This window comes from Leopardus geoffroyi, chromosome A2 (assembly GCF_018350155.1).
Source record: "Leopardus geoffroyi isolate Oge1 chromosome A2, O.geoffroyi_Oge1_pat1.0, whole genome shotgun sequence".
NCBI lineage: Eukaryota > Metazoa > Chordata > Mammalia > Carnivora > Felidae > Leopardus > Leopardus geoffroyi.
Window position 1 is genome coordinate 71,029,732 of NC_059331.1, and position 15,884 is coordinate 71,045,615.

The 15,884-nt window shown below is 43.9% G+C and overlaps 1 protein-coding gene across 1 annotated transcript; it reads left to right on the forward strand.

Annotated features, from left to right (window-relative positions):
* Positions 1-6,005: 6,005 nt before the first annotated feature.
* On the forward strand, positions 6,006-15,160 carry LOC123607239 (cytochrome c oxidase assembly factor 1 homolog). Its single transcript, XM_045496389.1, is given in 6 exon segments — positions 6,006-6,075; positions 8,511-8,609; positions 11,202-11,288; positions 11,291-11,349; positions 13,842-13,931; positions 14,810-15,160. Coding segments are annotated over 6 exon segments (462 nt in total). The 3' UTR covers positions 14,867-15,160.
* The last annotated feature ends 724 nt before the right edge of the window (positions 15,161-15,884 follow it).

Genomic DNA, 15,884 nt, shown 5'->3' on the forward strand with positions numbered 1-15,884 from the left:
CTCCTGCCGGCCCTCAGTTAACGTGCTAGCCTGCCTCTGGTTCTTGAACATACCAAGTTGGCGGCTGCCTGGAGGCCTTAGCCTGCTCTACTTGCCCCTCTTCTGGGTTTCAAATTACTCCTTCAATCTCAACTCAAATGTTGCCTTGGTAGAGAGGCCTTCCTTCACCCCACAGTTTAAACTGCTCTTTCTTCCTTTTATACTCTAGCATGAGTTAACCTTAAAAGAAAACTGCCAGTTATTTCCCAGCAAAAGATGTTTTTTTTTTGGGGGGGGGGGTGCGAAGAGCGAAGAATTGCAATCTGGGCCAAGTAAGCTATGTCAGAACCATAGGGAAGTTAGGAGAACAAAGGAGAGCCACACTCTTTTATAGAGGAAAACGGGGACTTGGGGAGGCTGTTATAAACACATAGACCGTTGCAGTAAACTGAGAGTTGGAAGTATAGTGGCTCCTCATTGGCTGAGTGGTGGTTGTCTCTCATTGGCTGATCTGTTGCTGGGTGGTGGTGCATAGGCGGTGAGGAAAACCTTTGTTCCACCTGCTGGGATGGGAAAGTAGAATCCACCTGCAAGGTCCCTCTCTTCCTGTGGGATTTGCATTTGAGGATGGGTGATAGGGCATAAGAGCTCCCCTGCCAACCTCCCCTCCCCGACTCCATTTTAGTGTGGTTTCCTTTTCTTGATTCTCACATATGTCACATGCATATATTTGTTTGTTTAGGTTGGTAGGTGGGCTACCAAACTGTTTTTTTCAAAGTGGATGTACCATTTTGCATTCCCACCATCAGTGTTTGCTCCACATCCAATATTTGGTGTTAGTGTTTTGGCTTTTAGTAGTTCTGATAGATGTGTCATGGTATCTCTTTGTATTAATTGTAGTTCCCTGATGACAGATGACATTGAGTATCTTTGCATATGATTATATGCCATCTGTGTATCTTCTTTGGTGAGACATTTGTTCAATTTTTTTTTCCTATTTTTTAATTAGGTTTATTTTTCTGTTGTTGATTCTTAGGAGTTCTTTGTATATTTTGGTAACAGTCCTTTATCAAATATGTCTTTTGCAAGTATTTTCTCCCAGTTTGTAGTTTATCTTCTCATTCTCTTGACACTCTATTTTTTCCAAAGTATTTACCACTAACTAAACTAATCTTATTATTGTTTATCTCCTCCCACTACAATGTAAGGTCCACAAACCACATGTCTATTTTTTTCTCTGCTGTATCTCCAGTGCATAGATGGTGCCTGGTATTTTGAGTGCATTTGGAAAATATTTGTTGAATGAATTAATGGATAACAACTGTTAACATTTTCAGTTTGTTTTATTCTTAATGAAAATGGCATTAAGCTGATTTTAATTTCTTCCATCTTATTTGAAACTCAATTTCAAATTTTGTCATTTTAATCTTCAAAATTAAGGATAATAGCTGCTTGCAGTAGTGGAAGGTCAGTTTCCATCGTTGTGTATATGAGTTGACTTAAGATACATAACTGCTGATCTGTACTTGCTTTGTCTTCTCAAAAATTGTACAGATTTATTCTCCAGGAGGTAGTCACGGGACTGGGCAATGGGAACAGTAGAATGTTTATGTCAGTCCCACGAAGCCTTATGCTAGACACTGGAAAATCTTAGTATGTTCAAATGTGTATTCACAGATATGTGCACACGCACACAAACGCTGAACCTTGCAAGGTAAAAAAGTTATTCAGATTCTTGGTTCTTGATTGCTTTTTTTGTTCATTGGATTTGTTAAAAATAGAAAATGACATGTTGGTTTCCTGCTGTAGTTTTTTCATTTATTCTTTTATTTTTACTAGTTTTTGGCTTTATATATTTTACTGTTATGTTGTTTGCTACTACTGATCATAGGTATTATATTTTTGTCTATTTTTGACTCCATTAAAGGCTTTTTGCCTTGAATTCTACTCTGAATATTTCCACTCTGCTTTGTTTTTGTTTGAATATGTCTTCTTTTTTTAAGCCTTTCATTGCTTTTTTAAATTGTTGTTCTTAGAAATAATGTATATTTTACAGGGCACCTTGGTGGCTCAGTCAATTAAGTGTCTGACTCTTGATTTTGGCTCAGGTCATGATCTCACAGTTGATGAATTGGAGCCCCATGTCAGGCTCTGTCCTGACATTGTGGAGCCTGCTTGGGATTCTCTCTCTCTCTCTCTCTCTCTCTCTCTCTCTCTCTCCTCTTACCCTGCTCATACTCTCTCTCTCAAAATAAATAAATAAACTTAAAAAAATTAACATATGTTTTACAGAGTTTTTAAAATCTTTTCAGAAAAGCTTTTAAAAGATATTTTGGTTATCTATTGCTGCATAACAAACCATCTCAAAACTTTGTGGCTTCAAACTAGAACAATTTATTATCTGTTGTGATTCATGGTTGGAACAGGTGGATGGTCCTTCTGCTCCATAGATAGTCTGCTGGTACTATAGTCATCTGGTGGCTCATGAATGTCCATGGTTGCTCATTCACATAGCTAGTGTGTTGGTAGGGATGGCTTGTTTCCTGCAGAAAGAACATGTGAACTTTTGGAGTGGCTTTTGGACAGCACATATTACCTGTATGGGAAGTTGATTGTTAGGAAACCCATAACATGGGTTTTGTTACTTGATGGAAAAATCGTGGCCTCTGGGATCAGACAGATACATGTGATAGCTCTGTTGTGGAATAGCTATGTAACCATAAACAACTTTTACAACCTTTCTTAAGACTTCTTTCCTAGCTCAAAAAAGGCAAAAATATTTCACCGTTTGTAGATATTATAAGAAATAGTAGTAGTGCATATAAAATATCCTGCTTTATGCCTGGCCCATAGTAATCACTCAGATGTGGGGCAAGCCAGACCAGCCATATGTCATCCAGAGGAAATTGAGTGGGTAGATTATTCCTGGACTGGGTCTCCCTGAGCAAAGCCCAGAGTTAAAGAAGAACCATGGGATATTAATAGTCTTGCTGGGAAGCTCACATTGTCCTGAGTTCATGTACAGGCTGGCCCTGCTCCAACTTCAGCTGCCTATTATGCCCACTCTTAACGTATTAAGGCAAATTATGGTTTTAACAATTTGGGGATGGTAGTGTTGAGAAAAGAATCACTTTACTAAAGAGACCCAGCTTGTAAGACATAGCCTGATTTCAGAAATATTACAATGTGAGAAAACTGCCTCATAAAAATCAAGGATTTATTATCTTAGATCAGTCCCTCTTTCTCAGCTGGGTTTTGGGGTGCTTGTCTTGCTATAAGGACCTCCTGAGCTTACCTCTTATTAAACTCAAGGATTTTATCTCACACACTGGCAGATTGCTGCTTCAGGTTCCCACCATCAGACCGGGGCCCACGAGGGTTGTGTGCCTGTTATCCAGGGCCAGAACACTTGGGAAGAGGAGTCTATTTCATTTATTGCCACAGCCTCTAAATCTCTCAAGATGTGGTTGGGGAGGTGGTGTGTGTGGCGTGGAGAGAACAGCTGTCTCCTTTCTCTAATGTCCCAGGACCCCCTACAGGATCATCTGACCAGCCTTTGAACCACAGCCCATGTGCTTGACTTGCAGGGTGTTGTTTCTGTAGACCACTGGCTGCAAATTTGGCTGTGTATTAGGCTCACCTGAGGAGGTTAAAAAACACCAGTGCCTGGATCCCACTCCCATAGATTCTATTTCAATCGATCTGAGGAGTGGCCTGGACATCAAAAAATTTTTTTAAGCTCTTCACAGGATTCTGATGTGCAGCCCAGTTTGAGATCGTACCACCAGATTGCTTCCATCCTCCCCTGGTCAGATCATGACTGTGGCTTGAACCGTCTAGCTGCTTCTGTTTATCTCCCTAATGATACTTCCTATGGATCTCCTCCATCTGGGCGCGGAGGGAGGTGACAGGAGGGTCCTCGACCCTGTTTCACAGATTGCCCTTTGACTCCGGAAAGGCGCTCACTCCTTTGAGAAGAGTTTGTAAGCCATTAGCCTTTGGGGGCCTAAGTCACCCTTCATGTGTCAGAGCAGAGTCACTGACTGCTTTCTGAAGAGAGCCTGCCTGTACTTTGTTCCGCTTTCCTGTGGCTAACCAGCTTCATTTTCAAGATGTGTCACAACCCTTGCCTCTTAGTTAACTGTAAAGCAAAAAATCTTCCCCTGATTGGCTGTGTATTAGGCTAACTGAATTTGAGTTTCTTGCAGATTTTCACATCAGATTAACAAATTTTCAGTGATCAAAAGCTTAGTTCTAAAATACAACATTCCTGGAGGTAGCCTCAAATCTATCTCTAGTTCTCCAGCATGCCTTTTTGAATTTGTGGTGTGTGAGGTTGGGGGCTGCTGACCACTATCTTCAAGGCTGCAGATGAGGTAGGTAAACGGAAGCTGATTGAAAGGGGCAGAGGCTGAGTCCTCGTTCTCCTCTCCCCACCTCAACCCCAAATCCCTCACCTCACTGTCACACATGGAGGGGCTCCCTGGAGACCCGGTCAGTCATGACTGCCTTAGTTCTCCTTTGAGTCAAGGTAGCCGGTCAGAACTTCCCACTTAGGCCCCAATGTTTGGGCCACTTGTGGAATTGTTTATGTTTCTGCTTGGACTCTGATTGTGGCTTTTATTAGGGGATGTTATCCAAAAAGTGATTATTTGGAATTTGTGAACTTTTAAAAACAATTCTAGGGATGTTGTTTGCAATGCTAGCCAATTCAGAGACTCCATTGCTGAGCATGTGTGGGAGAGATCTTTCTCGGGCTTTGTGTGTTATTAGGAATTGTATTCCTCCTCAGCTGCTGTGTCCCATGACCCCATGGACACTGGGCCTTGTAGTTGCTCAGACTTCCCTCCTGGCTGCCTTGAAGAAATGTCTAGTGCACCAGAGTGTGTAATTTTATGCACTAATGTTACCCCAGCTGTATTTCTTTTCTTAAAATTATTTTCTCTTTGGCTTCGTTTCCTCATTCATTTCTTTCTTCTCTTCTAAAATTTGCATCCTTGTTAGCCCTATCATCCTTTTTAGAATGAGCTGGTGTACAAATAAGCAAATAAATATTTTAAGAAACTGCCCTTCTCATATACTCTTTCTACTCCACTGCTGCTGCTCCTGCCTGCGGCCCCTTCTATGGGGTAGAGCCCAGCAGCTCAGAGTGGGTGGCCTTCCTCAGCAGGAACTGCCTCCATTCCCAGACCACTGTCGTGTGGCTCTGACTCCTCCCACACCCCCAGCTCTCATTTCTGCTGCTGGCCTTCGCTCATCGTTTCCACCGACCTGAAGCCTGTCACCCTTTCCTTCAGCTCTGCTCTCTCTGCCGAGCTGATTTCCTCTGTGAAACCTTTGCTGACCCCCTCCAGGAAGAGCTGACCACTTCCTGGGTGTCGCTTCCTCTCCTGGTGCTCAGGACTCTGCCTGCACTAACCGGGCTGCAGCTCGCCCATAGGCACCTTTGTGCAAATTAGGAAAAGGTACCTGCCCCTTCCTCAAGTAACTTTCTAGAACTTCCAACTGTTGGAAAACCGTCTTAATAATGAAGAATCTAGGATGTTTCACCTGGAAGTGGAAGCCTGCTAGGATTGTGCTGTGCTGTACTGCATAGTTATACTTGACGGCCCTTTTGTGAATTGTCTTTATTCCCCTCAGCACTGTTTGTCTGACCAGAGCAGGCCCTCCACAACCATTTGCTAAATGCAAGAGTGAAAGTACAAGTATGCGCCTCATTCTTATCATGAAAAATAGCAGGAAAGGCATATATGATGAGGTCTTTTTGCACTCTACTTAACCTCTCTGTGCCTCAGTTTACTTATCTATAAAATAGGGATAATAGCAATAGTTCCTACTTCATGGGGTGATTGTGAGAATTAAATGAATTATTGTATGTACCGTGCTTAGCATATAGGCACCAAGCACCTAATAGAGGTATGTTACCTCGTATCATTATTATTAAAGCCTATGTATACACTTAATACACTGTTGTTTCTTTTTAACCCTAAAAAACTGCTTTAATCCATGCTGTACAGCTTATATTGATGGCGTCTTGTTTTGGTGGGCAGCTGCCTGTATCCAGGATCGTGTGCATTGTGGCCAGACACGTGCCGTGTATGCCTGCCCCTCCACACCAGTTTTCTGGTTGTTATGAGGTACATAGTGCACACGCAGGAGACCATCAGGCTTTGTTGTTTCTTCTTTTCCTTACATGGCAGAAGAGAAGGGGGGAAAACAAGAGCCCTGTATAGACAAGGCTTGTTTTGAAATTTAAACTTTTTATTCGTATTCCTAAGCTTGGATTGGTAATAAAACTTGGCTGTCTTAAACTGGAAATCAGAGAGAATTGGGTTTGAAAAGTGACTTTAATGTAAAATCTTTAATTGCAGAGCGACTTCTCTTTGATGATTTTCAAGAAAGCCGTGCTGTGAAGTGGCAAAGGTAATGAATGTTCTGGGGCCGTGTTCCCCCTTAGAACCCGCCAGAGTATTCTCAAGTTAGACAATAGATGTAAGTTGCTCCCTTAATAATTGTGAGTTTTTCCTGGTCTCTAGTGTCCACTTGTGGCTGTAATTTCACATGAGAGATGGGTGGCTATTCTCTGAATTGTTTCAGGACAGTTTTCCTTCTCATGTCTCATGCCAGCTGTAGAAACTTACAACCTTCTGGGGAGTTCTATGTGATTCATGCTCACGGCCCCACCCTCCTGAGTTATCCTTCAAATTAAGCAAGATCTGACTCATGCATTTTTTGGAGATGCTCCGACCCTTTCCATTATGAGACTAAATGGCTTTTCCCAGATTACATTGCTATAATTAGCTTACATGCAACTTTGATAAATATTCTTACATACTACCCAGCACCGGCCAAAACTGTCACAGCGATCTGGGTACATGTATTTGGGGTTTCAGCAGCTTTCTCTGTTGGATAAAATGCGTATAAATAAATAATACAAGGATGATCTAATGCTTCATCTTCCTTAATTTGATATGTTGATCAAAATACTTTTTATACAGAAACCTCAATTTAGTGTTATTTTAGTGTAGAGCTGGTCAACATTAGCCCTGTCTGAGGGTATATTTAGTTCTCAGTTCCCAGAAGGAATATCCATATGAGGAAATTTCTCCAACAGCCCTTCCTAAGGATTCATTTACCTTCAGGTTTCAGAAATAAGTAGACAGTTGTTAGTAGTGTCTGTATTCTAGAAGGTGGAGGAGTAGATGGTGAGAATATGGATACCTTGACTCACAGATCTAGTTGGCAGAGAAACTAGCATCATGCCCAGTATTTTGCACTGTAATGCCTTGGACTCCTTTAGGTCACCTCAAAAGCTTGGTCCTGAAGAAGCACATAAAACTCTAACGTTAAATCTTCAAATGGGGATATAAACACTTTTCGTCTTTTCCTTCCCAGTTTATAACTGAGGTTTCCATCTCTGTCCAAAATCTCATTTCTTCTTGGAGAAATATCAGCAAGGACAGACAGAGGAATTTACCTAAATCTCATGGAGGGTGAGGATGCCCTGGTGCAGCTTGGGTGGTCAAAGCAAACCAGAAGCCTACAGAAAGAACCTGACTCATACGCATTTTGTTGGTTTTTTTTTTTTTTTTTTGGTTGTTTTGGTTTTTTTTGTTTGTTTTTCTTTTTAGTTGGTTGTCAACACTTAGAATTGGAACAGTTTAACATAAAAGGTCTCTTGAAATATTGGAAGATCCATCCAGACTTGGCCTGCATAACTATTGTCAGCTGGACCTGGGTCGAAGCTGCCCTTTGGCTGCGCCATGCACTCCTCACTTTTCAGTGTCTGCTCTCATTTATGTGATTTATCCAGTCCTAAGCCAGTGTCCTGCTCTGCTTTATGGCCGGGTATCTTACAGCTTCACAGAAAGGCTTAGGTCAGTTGTGAGCAGTGGTTAAATGGCCACCCGGAAGGAGCATAATTGGTACCATTGAGGCCCTAGTGCTGTTCAAAGCCCCACCCAGGCCTTCAGGAGACAGGAGTTAAGGCCAGGGTGGCCATGGTATGCTGAATTTGCTGAGCTGGCTCCTCTCCATCTGTTCATTCATCCTGAGAGTCATGACCACAGTTTCCTCATCCAGGGGGGTGGGACATTTTTCAAAATATGAAAGAAAGCAGCCAGTGACCACGCAGACCTATTGGTAGGCTCATAAGACCAACTACTGCCTCAAAAGGATAAGCTTCCTGTTTACCAGCAGGCAGGAGACAAAGTGGTTGTGCTTCCTGGCCATGTAGGAACTTGGCACACAGGCTGGGTTCTGTCCGAAAAGACAAGTGCTGAATGCTTGCTCTGTGCTCAGCCGTCGCCCCCACGGCCTGGGTCCTGGATGTGGGCCACCCTCGGGAGGGCACTTTTGCTTTGGCTCCAGAACCAGCCCTGGTTTTCTGAAAGGAAGCAAATGGGGAAGGTGGCCTCGCCTCCTTGCTGGCTTCCTCTTTAGCTTTCCTTTCCCTGTGGGGCCCAATCCAGCCAAAGTCCCTTGTCCTAAACTTGAATTTAAAGACTAATTCATGTCTTTTGTTTGTAAAGTCTCCAGGAAGCAAGATGCCATTCCTCTGGGGAAACTGGTCCTTCTTTCCAGTGTGGTGGCCAGTGGGAGCTGCACCCTTATATATTACCTTATACGAAGTAAGTATCCAGTGAACCCAGCCGCCAAGGCGTGGCTTCCTCCCAGCTCTCTCTGCCCTGCTCCTCCATCAAAGGAAATACTTGAGATGCTTTCAGGAGATTAGAGAAAGGGCTATTTTTAGTAGCCAGTACCATTCCTTTGGCTATAGCTTCCTGATTATCCTATAATCCCAGTTTTTCCTGGAGCTCCAAGCACAAATGAGAGGACCAGGATTCGTTTGCATCACAAGCCTTGCAAAAAGCAAGATGGGCTTTCACTCCAGTGCACACACAAGAGATCCCTTAAGATTTCTGAGATTATGTAAAGAAGAGAGGGAAGGGCAGTACCAGATGGTTCACAGGTGGGGAAAACTGGCTGTTTTTCAAGAGTCGTCAGCCTGTTTGCCCTGCCATTCTCTGCTGTAGATTTAGTGGAGGAGGGGACCTTGAGCAAGGGACTCTGGTGAGGGAAGAAAATAAAAGAAGAGCCCGGGATGCAAACTCCTGACAGATGCTGCTTCCAGCCCCACTGCACACAAATTTGAATTTGTAAAGACAGGCCACAATTACTGTGGGCAGCCAAGACATTTAAGGTCATTTCAGTGCTACTAGTTGCAAAGCAGCAGCAGTTTTTTTCTTTTTTTTTTTTCTAGACTGCCTTTCTTTGAAGATCCTTTATGCCCACCCAGCCTGGCTTCTCACCCTGACTCTGCACCATTTTCACTTCCTGCCAGGACGTATCACCAGCAGACAGGCAGAGAGCGCTCAGTGTCCTGTGCATCCCTTCTCCCCCGCCTTCCTTCAGCCTTGGCCCAGGGCTCTCTGAGTCTTGAGGTGGCCTGAGGCGAGCACAGCCAGGGGTAATTCAGACTGGAATAGCTCAGCCTCCTCTCCCCTCTGCCAAAGGGGTGGGAGCAGGACACAACAGGAATGGGTACATTTTATGGGTCAGGAGACCGAGGTCTTTCCTCCTCAGTAGGCCGGGCTCGTCCAGGAGAGATAGCCCAGCTGGCATCTATAGCCAACCGCCTGAGTTGAATGCCAGAGCCAGCTCTGCGCTGGCTGTGTAGCCTTGTGGGAGGATCTCTTACCTCCGTTATCTGTGTGATGAGGGGCAACACTAGTGCCTGTGCATGAGGTTGTTGTAAAATTAAATAAATTGTAAGACATAGGAGATACTGAGAACGGTGTCTCGCCATGGAAATCTGGACCTGACCTGTGCTCCTCCTTTTCCTGTCTTGGCTGGCACCATGCTCATACTTCCCAGTCCTGGGAAGTAGCCCAGGGTGAGCATCCTCCCTGGCCTCTCCTGTCTCAGGCCATCCTCCCCTTTCATACTGGGATGGGGCCTACAGGAGGGAAGCTCTTTCTTGTTGCCAAACTGAAACCCCTACTTGGGAAGCCTACCTTTGCTCTCTCCCGAAGGCAGCTCGTCTACCTTATACCTTCAGGGAGGAACTTCCTGGGGTTTCTGGTAGCCTTTGGCCCAAGAAATGTACCTGAGACTGAGAGCAGCTTATAAGCAGCTTTACCTACATGAAATGTTGCCTTAAATCTATAAACTTGACAAACCAGCATTTTCACGTTCTGTTTCTTGGCCCAAAGGTTTAGTTGCTGTTGATGTTGGGGGATATTTTATGCTGGTTTATTGGGGCCTTCATCCTAGTGAAAGGAGCAATGTTTAGAAGTCCAGAGTCATAGATTTTGGCCCCAGCTCTACCATGGACGAGCCATGTCACTTTGAGCAAGTCATGGAATCACAGGACTTTAGAACTGAAAGGAACGCCAGAAAGGATCTGGGCAAACCCCTTAGATGAAGAAACGAGGCAACGAATAAGGTGGGAAATGAGAGATGAAGGAATTGAGGTACGGAAAGAATCAAGTACCTTGCTCAAGGTCATCTGCCACGTTCCCGCAGATACTGACTGTTAGGGTCAGGCGTAAGGCAGGGTAAAGATAGGAGTCAGAGGCTAAAAAATTTTAGCAAAGGCTTTATTTGGGAACTAAGGTCTCAGGCGAGGTTCCGTGACTCAGGGAGAGAGAGAGAGAGAGAGAGAGAGAGAGAGAGAGAGAGAGAGAGAGGAGTCAAGGAAGTCGCACCCAGGTATGGTGGGGTAGGGTTTTTAAGCTGCAGCAGTTCCAGGTTTAGGCTCGGGTGGGTCTTTCTCTCGAGCCAGGTTGTGCTGTTGCTTGGTAATTTGTTGACCTTCAGTTCGTTCTGGAGAGCCGCTCAGGGCTTTCTGTTGGATTGTGCTGGCACTCAGTGATTGGTTGACCTTCATTCAGTTTGTCCCGGCGCGCTGCTCGGGGCTCTCCATTGGGTTGTGCTGGCGCTCGGTGATTGGTTGACCTTCAGTTTGTCCCGGCGCGCTGGCAAGAGGGCCGCCCCCTTCCAGGGACATCCTAACACTGACTTTCTATACTTTGCTTTTGGAGTCTCTAAAAGGGACAGTTTAGGGTAAATGTTCCCGAATTATTTTCCATCCAGAAATTTCACATTTGTTTCTGTTTCCATGCTGTTATATGAATTGTATCCTCCAACTTTCTATAGAGAGTCTACCTGACTGAGTTTAAAAAAGAAAAATAAATGTAACAACTGTCTTTCCCCCTTAGAAGCTTCTTCCAGGGCTTCCTATTACCAGCTAGCATTGGAGCAGCTGCACAGCTACCCCAAGGCCCTGGCGGCTCTGGGCCCTCTGCTTTTGTCCATTAGCTCCACCTCACCGACAAGTACAGCTTCTTTGACATTGCCGATGCCCAGGTAACGTGCTCCCCATGCAGACTGAAGTCCGGGAGAGGGCTGCCATCGCTTGGGGGACGGTCTTGGAGGATTCGGGATGGGAACATGCACGAAGTAAAACCTCCACTAGGTATTACTGAGCACCTTCTGTGAAAGCATTATGGGTGAATTTATTCTCACATACTCGTCTTCCTTTCTGGGGGATAACTGTGGCAGGGAAGGCAGTGTTCGGGCTCAGGGCACCATCTGGAACTGACTGTTGTAGGGAAGTGAGCAGCAGCAGTGTGCCACAGCTTCTGCCTTGAACTTGAAATACATCTACGACCAGTCAGTGCTCATTCAAGTGTGAGCAACTCTTTAAACTGTAGTTTTAATGCTCATTTATTCCATTGCTGCCACGAAATGCCAGTCCATTTTCTCAGCTATATCTGCTTTTATATTTCAGCCAGTAAAGTCACCTGAATATGAGATGCGTTTATTCTTCTGTTGAACAAATATGTTTTGAGTCCACACCAAGTTAGAGGAATGATTCGAAGCTGTGTGGGCAATACAGAGATACAGAAGGGTTTCCAGGGGGTTATGGTTTAAAACTCCCAAGTAAGACAGGGTACCCTGAAGCGAATGCTGTGGTAGCAACCTGGGAGGGAGCAGTTAGCCACCTGGGACATTGTTGTGAAGAGAAGGAATGCCAGCTATGGATCAGTGTGCCCAAGAAGCCACGTGGCTGTGCCCCCTGCCAGTGTGACCTCCACAGAGGTGCAGACTTCCCAGGCAGGTGTGGTGGGTAGGACGGGCTGGGACCACAGGGCCTTGACATCATTGTGTGAGATAGACACACTCGATTGTGGGGCCAGCGGAAGCCATGGGTAAGAGTGAGATGCTCTGATCTATTTTTTTTTTGTCAGTGTTGTTTTTATTAATTTTTTAATGGGAATAGTTTCATTGGGACTTTTTTCTGACAAAAGCCACTCATACTTGAGTATTTTGATAAAAATATTTGATCTGGCTTTAAAAGAAGATCAATTCATGCCAATTGGAAATACCCAGATACTGGACCCCGGGGACTGCCTTTAGGAAAGCAGTGTGGCTATGCAGCTGTGCAGCCGTGAGAGTGTGAACCGGAGCTATGGCCTGCTTAGATCAGGAGAGGACTGCGTCAGAGGTGATGCTTTAATGTCGAATATGGGTGAGTGGGAAGGTGGCGGTGCCACTAAGTGAGAGAGGGAGCCCAGAAGACAAAGGGAAGGGGTGGACAGGTACAGAGTGCCCCACTGTGTGCCAGGTGGCCTTATGTGCATGTCATCAAGTCTTTCACACCATGCGGCGTGGCTCCTCTGTGCTTCCCCATGGGCTGGATCCTCTCTTTCATTATGAAAAGCTTTGAACGTACAGAGAAGATAAAAGAATTGACACTCTGGTACCCAGGTAGCCGCTACCTGGATTCTCCGATTACAATTGATCCTTGAACAACACAGGTTTGGACTGTGTGGGCCCACTTCATACACAGATTTTTGTTGATACAGTACAGGACTGTAAATGTGTTTTCTCCTTACGATTTTCTTAACATTTTCTTTCCTCTAGCTTACTTTATTGTAAGAATACAGCACAGAATACATAGAACATACAAACATGTGTTAGTCAACTGCTTATATTAGTATTAAGGCTTCCAGTCATCAGTGTGCTATTAATAATTAAATTTGGGGGGAGTCAAAAGTTACGTGCAGATTTTTGATGTGTTGTTCGAGGGTCGACTGTAATATTTTCCTTGATTTGCTTTATCTCATATCTGTTCGTCTAGCCATATCTGTGTCCATGAACACATCATGTTCAAACATCCATACACTTCATTTAAACACATAAGCAACATATCATTAACCAGAGTTTAATATATATTTATTGTTCTTTCTTTTTTTGAGGTAAAATTTGCATTCTGGGAAAGGTACAAATCTGTCCTATTTGATGAATTTTAATAAATGCATTCACCAATGTAACAAGCCCCCATCTACATGTAGCCTGTTCACATCACCTGAGAGTCGCTTATGCTCTTCCCAGTTGGTCCTCTCACATCCCTCAGCCCTGCTAGAGACAACCACTTCTCTGATACATTTTTCCAGCATAGTTTAGCCTGTTCTAGAAAATTAAATTATATGCTTCTGGGTAAGGCTCTTTCACTTGGCCTGTTTTTGATGTCCATATTGTTGCATGTATCTGTAGTTATGTTCTTTCTTAACAGTGGTTTTTTGAATATGGTTGTAAGTACTCAGAGCCCTGAGTTTGTACATAAGGTCTCTGCCAAATAGGAGGACTGCCACTGACCTCACCAAACCATTCAAAGAGGGGCAGGACATTTGGAGGGAACCAGATGGAAAATCAGGTCAGTTCTCCAGCTAGAAAACAACCAATTCTGTGAATGATCATTGGACTTCATAGGGGTAGCTCTAGAAAACATCACTTTTTCATCTCTTGGGAGGACAACAATGTATCCAATTGTATCTGGCATTTTATACCCCCAGTTGAAGATTCCAGTCTCTGGAACCAAGTTAGAGGGCCATAACTATGTCAGATCATCCAGAGATGCCCCCTTTCAGAGGTATTATGGGAAGGTGAGTGGGAATGGGGGAACAGGAAGAGAACCCTCCAATGGAAACAATCCTGATTCTCATTTTCATTTGTAGTGAAATGATTGCAATAGTAAGAATTCATTTTTCAAACCTTGAAAAGTTTCATGGCCTGGACACCAAGCCAGTGCTTTGGCTCTTAGCTCAGTCCAGATGTTTTATGCAGTGCAGCCTCTTGAATTGTCCTCTCCTTATGCTGCTGACTGTGAAGAACTTGACAGCTCTACTGATCTAGATCTATGATATTGATGCTGTGTTACAACTTCTAACACTTGCCTCCGTCGTCACAGATGAACAAAGGCATGGGTTCCTGTTCCAGAAGTATTCATTACATTCTTTATAGAAGATCTCCACCCCATTAATTGGCTTTTCTTGTCTGGTTGCCAATAGCTACATTCACTCACTCCCTTTTCTGGAAGCCTCTCCAGAGATGCTTGCTGTTTAGCCAAGTTGTGTTTTAATTCCCCAGGACAAAAGGAGCAGGCAGCCCTCAGGCAGCCCCCAGCCGGCTCCCCCTGGGCTCATTGACCCCCGAGCCTGGGATTAATGCAGGAGCTGGCAGAGTTCCAGCCAAGAATTGAAGGTTGATGTGAATTAGGAAATGGGGAATAAGCTCCTTCTCTTTCCTGGTGCCCCCTCCATTCACTGGTCATTCATTCTTTGTTAAACTTGCCTTGACAGTGATGCTGGTTAAACTATGAGAGTCCTTAAGAAAATGCTAAAACGTTATCTTATAGCTCTAACAAAATAGTGTGTAAAATTTTTAAGACGTTATTCAAAAACAACTGTTTTTTTATTTTCTTTTGACCATGCCTTTTGCTTTGGTGTTTGTGACTAGAGGCTATTCTTTTGTTTTCTCTCAGGTGGCACCTTCAGAAGGTCTTAAATCTCAAGGGTGGTCAGCAGATTCCCGTGTTTAAGCTCAGCAGGGACACTGGTCATGAAGGAGGACAGGTGATCAAAACGACTCTGCTTTCTCCAAGAGTGGCCTCCCCTCCTCACCGGGTCCCTCCAGGGCCTTGAGCCGGGTGTCCAGCACCAGGGGTGACTGTATGTGCTGGCATGTGGTAATTTTGGTATAATGTTAATTTGACCACGGTTATTGCGGGTTTTTAATTTAATCAAAAATGGACATTTTACTATAAGTTTATAAGAATTTATCTGCAAATTCACTGTCTAAAAGCAAAGCACAGAGTAGAAGGAATCAGTTTTAATAAGATGTTCGCTGATTTTTGCTAGTTCTCCTCTTTCTTTCCTGCCTGCTCCCTGCCTCCCCCTCCGGACCCCCATAGTTTTCAGTTCCATCAATGAGAAGGCAAGTCTTACTAGCAGCTCTGAAGAGGTCTGTAACTGTTAACATGAGAATGCCCGACCCTGAATTCATGTTAAGTAGCTTGCAAACATTGTCAATCCCTTTGAAATGCTTTTTGCTTCACTGCTTTCGGTTTATCTTCTTGTTTCTGCTTTAGTTGTCAGCTGTCTGCCTGATGAAGGTTTGCAAAATAACTGCTTTAGTCCATTTTAGAAGCTTAAAAAATATGTAGGTGTACACAGCACATGCAAAACTAACTTGGGAATGATAGTTCAAAGCTAGTAGGTCCTTATCCTTCTGCTCTGCAAACAGCCACGAATTAGAGAGGCACACCTTTAGGTGGTACCTTTTTTATAAGTGAACATTATGAAGCCGACCATCTTCCTCCCCTCTGAGCACCAGAGCTGATGAAAACCAGAAATCTGATACATTTGCTTTGAAAAGGCCAGTATCACCCCCTTATTGTTATTAGGCTTAATGCAGTTATAATTGCCTACAATAAAAGGATGTTCATTAGATCTTTTCCTAAATTAAAAAAAATATTTTTTAATGTTTATTTTTGAGAGACAAAAATCATACTTTAAATATATAAAGAACATATAAACCATTAAGAGGTACGCTAAAAC